Raw genomic sequence first — 8282 nt, 5'->3', positions numbered from 1 at the left:
CTACATGAAAGGCAGAAACCAGGCTTAGTTTATAGTCAATTCCAAAAGCAGGCTTAAATGCAGCTGGCAGTGACATAAAGGAATACTGTCATGAATAATGTCAAGAAACTTACAGTATAGAAACTGGACAGGCATTTTAAAGCTCTTCATTTTATCTATTATATGTATTTTATTTTCTGCATATCATTTTGCTATCATACTACACCTATCCCACTAAAAGTCTCCAATCGCAGGAATGTAAGTGAAAAAAAAAAGTAGAACATGTAGAACAGAAACAAAGCAGAAAGTATAAGGGCCAGGGATTTAGCTCAGTGGTGCCACCACCTGCCTCACAAGCGCAAGGTACCAAAGAAAGAAAGCAGAAAGTGTAAAATTACCCTCTGTTAAATTAACTGGTCTTGTGTAATAGTCTTCAGGTAGAGGCTCCACTTCATCCACAGCCTGAGCTGGCTCAATCTTTATCTCTTTCTGGTCTTCTCCTTCTTTAAGGCTAGAAGATACAATGTAATAATTTCCCCAGAGTCCATATGACTCTCCTCAAAGTTTATTCTAAGTATGACAATCTTTTTCCCTACTGGCAACTGTTTTTCTTTTCCCCTTTCTTTTTAAAAATCACATTCCTTAAATATTTTGATACCAACATTTTTCTTCTAAGTCATTTAATGTCCGAACTTACGAAAGTCCAGCAAGGGTACTGATGGATGCACCAGCTCGTGGTCGCTGAAGCCTTGTTCCAAGACCATATTTGTCCTAAACAAAGTTAAGAAATTCCTATTAGGAAGTGTGTACTTACATGTTATATTTATTGAAACAAAAATTTGGGGTGGGATGGCATGAGAAGCTCCAGGAAATAAGCAAACAAAACAAAAAAGCTAATTTAAAAGCTTCTTTTAAAGAATAATTTGTAGCACCACATCATTATTCTATTCTGAAAATAATAAAAGCACCAAACATGAGACTGAAACTTTAATACAGTAAAAGTGCAAATGTGAACTTTCACTATTAATCTAAAAATATCTAAGCCATGGCTCAGGCAAGACACACAGTGAATTTCTTGCTGGAATACTTCTGCTAACCATTTGCTAACGTCTTCAGGGTCAGCAAGAATCATAAAAGAGAACTTACCACTACATGAATAGTATGTTGCTGTCGAGCCCCCAAATAGCAGCAGGTTGCAACAGAGACAAAAAAATGCAGCATAAGATAGAAGCAAACTCAACAGCAGGCAGGTATATGGGAAAGTTGGAAAAATAATGCATTTAATTAAAATTCCTCTCCTAAATACAATACACTGTTGTGCATATGTTTATTATACCATTGGATTATCCAGGCAAATCCATGTAAATGTAGGTGCTTCACAAAGGTGAATGTTAAGTTCAAGTGTGAATACTACTATATGGACTTTAGCCATCCTTAAGGTTTTAATGGTTTAACTAATTCTCATGTGGACATAGTATGACAAGTCACTTAACTTTTTCAGATCTCATCTCAACTGTAAAATGGATACACTATTATACCACTTGTGAGGATGAAATAAAAAATATATATGAAGTGCTTAGCACAGTGTTGACATGTCATTGCCATTCATCGTTACTTATTAAATGTCAACCTCTGGGCCCCAAGCAAGCACAAAGAAAACAAATTGTTCAGTGAAAACAAAAATAATAATAAATAATAAACAAAACAAAAAAACTTGAGGTACAGTAAGAAAAACTCAAAACCCTAATCTCTCTTGAATCTGCGTACTTGTATATAACGTGGTAGACAGCTTCCGTTAATTAATTCCTGCCAAAAATTCTATTTACATGTTAACATTTTTTTGATCAGGCAAATGCACTATGTAAAGTCAGTGTTTCTCATGTTGGAAAAATATGGGATAGTATGTTGACCAGAGCTGGGAAACTACCATGGTGTCAGAGGTAGGGTGCATATTTATTACAAGTGAAAGTAACCACTTGACCCCTTCCCTCTTCTCAGACTTTCTGCAATATGCAAAAGTGGCAAGCGGAGCTCAGCAGTGCCTATAAAATTAAACAATAGCCTTTGGGGGGCGGATTAAAGAGAAAGGGGAGTGGAAAAGAAATGCAAATATTTCCCAAGACACAAAAAATTCAAACAGAATTAATACTATGGGAAAAGCGTAACTGCTGGGCTTGACCATCTCTGTCATCCACCATTCAGGTATCTAGGACAATGGCATTTTCAGAAATGGTCACTGTTCTTATGTCTCACAGGTCTTACAAACTCCTCTGGTACCAAATCTCACCGAAAAAGCCAGAGGCATATAGTTTCTACGCCGTGCCAGTTTCTTGCGATCTCGTTCAACCTTTTCTTTCTGAGCAAGCTGCTGATAATATTCAATCAGTTTGTTCATCTGTAAGAAATCAAAGAATCAGTCTTTGCTTCAAGAAAAAGATAACAGGAAACACAAAATCAATTAACTATACAGATTAGGCACATAATAAACAGAGAAAACCAATTGTTAAGAATGGGCAAATTTGCCTTTTTAAAGATTTCTGTGCATTACATGATCTAATTTCGGAACTGAAATCTTCAACAACAGAAAGAAAATGGGCAATGGAAAGACTGAAAATTTCCTTTTTTTTTTTTTAAAGACAATCTAGCTATTTAGCCCAGGCTAGCCTTGAACTTGTGGTCCTCCTGCCTCAGCCTACTAAAGCGCTAGGATTTACAGGTGTGTGCTCCACAATCCTGAGTGCTGGGATTGCAGGCATGCACTGCCATACCTGGTTACAATCCCTTTCTTGCGTACTGCAGTATATGCTTTTACTCTCTGCAATTGCAAGCTCTGCATTTGCTCTTCCCCTGCTTTGAATCCCCGCCCCCCTGCATTGTCCTCATCTCTGCACAGTCCTCAGACGTGGACTTAACTAGCTGAAATACTCTAAGAAATGTTTATATGGCATGATTTATTTTTCCTTCATAGCAGTTACTGTAGGCTTTTTAAAATCTGAGAATGCAAAAAAAAAAAAAATGTGAGAATGCTCATTTTTTCCATTAGATTTAACCTCTACGTCAGCAGCAAATTTATTCAGCATAATCCTTAGCACCTTGATAAATATTTGACAGACACACATAGAGGCATAAAATGCAAGCTATTCCTATAGGTAAGAGTCCTGGAAGTAGTTCAACTGACATAATACAATAGTATATATGAGGAAACCCATTTTCTCCATACTCCCACCCAGGATATTTTCAGTATTTCTAATTTCTGCTGATGTCATAGGTGAATAATTATCAGTTACTCTGCACTCTGACAGTACATTATTCAGTCCTACAAGGTTCATCTTCCTCATAGTCTAGTCGAATGAAGGGTAAACAATCAGCCTAGCTATTGTAGTTCAATTTAATTATGAATTAAAGTCACAATCCTATAAGCAACTAGTCCTGAGTTCAATGGTCCTTTCTTGCTTTCCTTCTTTCTCGAACTCAGGACTTCGCACTTGCCAGGCAGGTGCAGCGCCACTGAGCTACATCCCCCGCCCTAATGGTATTTTCTAAATTAGTAATGATTCCAGGGGTTGAAATGTCTACATATGTGTATTTCCAAGACTATCTGAGAACAAATGAGACCTTCATTCACTGGTGTGTGAAAAACAAAAATTATTTTCTTTCCCTCTTCTGACATATCAATCAAATACAGAAAAAAATTACACCTAGATTTTTCTAATACTCAACGAAAAAGATATGATAATATGATTTAATGTCTTAAAGGAGAAACACTCTTTAAACTGGGTGTGGTGGTCACACCTATAATCCCAGCACTGTGGAGGCAGGGGGTTCTGTAACTTCCAGGCCAGCCTGGGATACAGAGCTGGCCTTGTCTCAAAACAAAACAAAACAAAACAAAATGAAACAAACAAACAAAAAAACCCCAACCCAACCCAAAACAATGAGAAACATTTTCTATGTGTAACAGAAAACAAAACACATATTCTGGATTTCTAGGTATAAGTTATAACCATTGAGAAAAACAGAACCTCAGTGTTTTACAGTATCTTTTCTTATTTTAATCTGTCTGTCATATGATCCTTTACATACCCGTTGTGTGTGAGGATTTTCTGGTTCCTGCCAACCACCACTAGCTAGAAAATAAAGGAATATTAAATAAGACTTTCATAATTTGATCATCTTATTTTCATAAAAATAGGACATCTGTAGGACACAAAATAAAAGAACTTAAAAACATAAAATCACAGAATTTCCCCAAAAAAGCCTAGAAATTTTATAGACTGACATACTCAATATAACATTTTTTCTTTAAGTATGGTGGTGGTGATAATGACCACGCTTTTTCTACCACCAATATATGCATAATCTCTGTACCAGGTTCCTGACAAGTATTAGTACTTCTTTCTATTCTTGTAATAACTTCTGAGGACGAACTCTTTTTTTTCTTACTCTTTACTTTTATTTTCAAAAGTCAAATGTTATTCTTAAATCATCCCTTCTCAATTTTGATTTAATGTGTTGTTATTTTCCCAAAATACGAAATTTCAGAATCTCTTTGGAATACTAATCATGTTTCTATGTTTAACAAAACCAAAGTTTTAAATTCCACTCTACTTCCTTGAAATCTCAAGACAATTGCTGACATAAATTTTAATATAAATTATTTAGTCACAAAGTTGTAAGATTACTTTGCTCTTGTCGATAAAAACTAAACCTTCGTTCATAAAGCTGAATAAATTAAGAACTGTGTAGAACAAAAACTACACGTGGTAAAACAGGTACCAGCACAACGTTAGGTTAGTCTCATTTAACGAACGAGCAAACTAAGGTTTAAAGCTGATAAACAACCTGCCCCAAAATGCATGGATAGTGAGGGGTACAGCTAGAACTCAAACTCAAGCAAGTGGTTTGACTCCAGACTATTCTTTTCTTTGCGGGGGAGGCATGGTCTCACTATGTAGCCCTGGCTGGCCTTGAACTCACAGTGATCCTCCAGCCTCAGCCTCCCAAGTGCCAAGATTACAGACATGTGCCACCATGCCCAGGAGGAGCCCCTGTTCTTATCTGCAACATTATGTAAATCCTGTATCAGCGGTGGTGAACCTGTGGCATGCACGTGGCAGCAGGCACACAGAGCCCTCTCTGTCACCACATGGGCCAAGTTGCCCCAGCAGCCGAGCATCAGATAACAGTTGTTTTTCCTAAACCTCAGTATTTAGGTTTAATTTCAGTGTTGGCACTTGGTGATAAATAAGTGGGTTTTGGGCTGCAGGTTAGGCACTCAGGCTCTAAAAGGTTCGCCATCGCTGTCCTATGTTCTGTGACCCTAGAGAATTTCTTATAGAATTAACACTTGCACAAGTAATGAAATAAAAGATTATTCAAGAGAGTTCAAAGTAAAATCACAATGAAAACTTTCAACAAATGATGCTGCAATTCGATATATCCATATTTTTAAAAAAACCCTCTATCTTTATCTCACAACACATGCAAAACCCACCCTGGACTGGGCAACAGACTTAAACTGAAGATGTAAGATCATGCCATGCCTAGAGAAGACATGGGGTAAATCCCAGTGACACTGGGTTCGATAAGACTTTTCTCAACAAGATACACAAAGCACGGACTTTAAAACTGGTAATTGAACTTCAATCAAATTAAAACCTTGTGTTCATCAAAAGACACTAGAATATGAAAAGGCAAGGTACAGACTGAGGAAAAAGTATTTTTAAAACATACATGTAACATCCATGCCTGCCTGGCAAGTGCAAGGTCCTGACTTTGATTCCCGGTACCAAAAAACCAAAACATACATGCAACAAAGGACTTACATCCAAACACAGAACTCTTACAACTCAATGAGAAGACCCACAAAGAATAAAACAGTTTAAAACAAAAAAAATGGCCAAAAGATTAGTAGACATGTTACCAAAAATAATGCAAAAGACTGAAATATCAAGAGTTTCCAAGGGATAAGACTTCTATTTTGCTTGTTAGGACCCCAAATTGCAGCGCCACTTTGAAAAACAGTTAGGCAGCTTCTAGTTAAGTTAAACATATATTTACGACCCAGAAATTCTATGACCCAGAAATTCTACACCTAGCTATTTCCTTAAGAAAAATGGAAACATGTATTTACACAAGGATGCATAGACAAATGTTCACAGCAGTTTTATTCCTTTAAGTTTCAAACTAAAAACTAACCCACACACCCATCAACAGTGGATGAATAAACAAATGGTGGGACAGTCACACAACAGAAACAATACAAATGACATAAAGCAAAATATGGATGAAACTTAAAACATGCTAAAAAGAAAGAAGCTAGACACAAAGGACAATGTACTACAAGACTCCAATGATATAAATTAGGAAAGGCAAAGTTATGGTGACAGAAAGCCTATCCGTGTAGTGAGGGGCTAGGAGTGTGGGGCAGGCGCTGCTTGCGAAGAGGAACAAGGATTCATTCATTCCCAAGTATGACCAAAAAAATGAAGGGTGGGTGTTGAATAAGTATACTATGGTTAAGTTATGCCTGACTCTGAATGGAAAACAATGCTGAGAGAAAAGCAGTAGTAAGATATACTCGGAATGCTTCCATTTGCTTAAATTGAAAATTCCTGGTGGCTATACACAGATATGAAGTATAAAGACATGCGTGGAGAGTAAACACTGAATTTAGTACAGTGATCACTACACAGGTGGCTGGGGCAGAGAGAAAAAGGGATGCAGTAGGAGAAAGGCTACCTGAGGGCTTCAAACTGTACTGGTTATATTTCACTTCTTCAGTTGGGTATTAAGTGCATAAATGTATTATTTATATAATTAAAAATACCTTCTTTTTTCCAAAACAAAAAAGATTTTTAATTACCTCACTGGAGGTGACATTTAATTTTCTTCTAAGTAATGGCTTAAATAACAGTTTTAAATACAATATGAAAAAAAAATTTTTTTTTGGCTTGTTTAGGGAAAATTGTTTTAATTAAAAATTTAAAAAGATTTATGTAGCGTTTAAAAAATATCACTGGATTCTCAAACATTTTTAGACATTTTCCAACATGAAAGGTAATTTTGAACTATTTCACTATCTTGCATTTGTCCCAAGAATTAGAAACACGATTAAAACCACACTAGTCCTTGGAATAAAAAAGGTATGACCATAAAGTTATTAGAACTTTAAAAATTATACAGATAATTTTATGTATCAAAAGATAATTGCCACTCTTTTTTAAAAAAGGGAAAAGAAGTCTTAACAATTAACAACTTGAACATGGGGGCGAATTCATAACTAATTCATAGGGATTTGTTTTGGGGTACATTAAAAATTCTTCAAGAATTGCGTTTATTTTCCCTCTACTCCAAAAAAAGGAAGGTGGTAAACAATATTGACTTCTAGCTCCATCTCATCCGTTGAGAGTTTTCAGTGGTGAGCACAAACGCAAATCTGTTTCTAAGTGAGGCCGAAAGTCCAACTGTTCAGTCTGGGGTTGGGTGGTTTAGGTGCCCATGCTGAGGGCTTTGCCACACCCAACCCATCAGACACTGTCACATGTGACTCATCCAGGATGGATGGTAAGACGATCTGTGAGACATGGCTGTGCAGGCGTTTTCACAGAACAGCCACACTCACATGATCTTCAGGTACCCACAGTGTGTATGTAGACTGACGAGGGTTAGCACAATACAGCAGAATGTGTTGTATTGGACAGCACATACAATTTTCTCATTAAATATACATCTCAATAACTAGAACGCTCGACACAAAGGGACCATGCGAACATTCACAAATGTTTTAAAGGATTTTTCTCTTAAACCCTCACGATTCTTCAGCATGCATTTTTAAAACTCAATACAATTACAAGATGACAGTGTGACAATTTTATGAGAAATGAAACCAGCTTGTGTTCTGAAAATTATCATACTTCAAAGACTAAAGATATCAAGAATAAGCTCAACCTCACACCTAACACCAAATTTTCATCCACATATCTTCAGGTGCTAAGTGCGCAAAGGCATGGTACCTTTCTGATCTTGTAAAGAACTTAGCATAAATCCTTCTAGGAGATGCTCTTGTGCAGGACAGAGAACACTCCCATTTGTTGAGAAAACAGTGTTTTTTAAAACCATTTTGTACCCTAATAGCAGCTATACTAAAGGGAAGAAGTACTATTTATATACTGCACCACTCTCTCATTAAGATTTACCCAGGGCTGGGGATTTAGCTCAGTGGTTTTGCTGCCTGCCTTACAAGTGAAAGATCCAGAGTTTGATCACTAGTACTAAAAAAAAAAAAAAAAAAAAAAAAAAAT

At 36.6% G+C, this 8282-nt stretch overlaps 1 protein-coding gene across 2 annotated transcripts in view; it reads right to left on the bottom strand.

Annotated features, from left to right (window-relative positions):
- Nucleotides 1-8282, bottom strand: part of Dctn4 (dynactin subunit 4) — a 32472-nt gene that overhangs the window by 16665 nt on the left and 7525 nt on the right. The window contains exons 4-8 of one of the 2 annotated variants that reach the window (XM_010627190.3): nt 4063-4106; nt 2267-2374; nt 1126-1146; nt 677-750; nt 378-490 (exon numbers count right to left, since the gene is read on the bottom strand). In XM_010627190.3, coding sequence (XP_010625492.1) covers nt 378-490; nt 677-750; nt 1126-1146; nt 2267-2374; nt 4063-4106 — 360 coding nt within the window. The remainder of the gene's footprint in view (nt 1-377; nt 491-676; nt 751-1125; nt 1147-2266; nt 2375-4062; nt 4107-8282) is intronic. The other variant, XM_010627191.3, reaches the window with a different exon arrangement.

This window comes from Fukomys damarensis, unplaced genomic scaffold, assembly GCF_012274545.1.
Source record: "Fukomys damarensis isolate Sample0158 unplaced genomic scaffold, DMR_v1.0_HiC HiC_scaffold_3, whole genome shotgun sequence".
In the NCBI taxonomy this organism is placed as follows: Eukaryota; Metazoa; Chordata; class Mammalia; order Rodentia; family Bathyergidae; genus Fukomys; species Fukomys damarensis.
The sequence above is the reverse complement of the archived record's forward strand: the minus strand, read 5'-3'. Positions and strand labels throughout refer to the sequence as shown.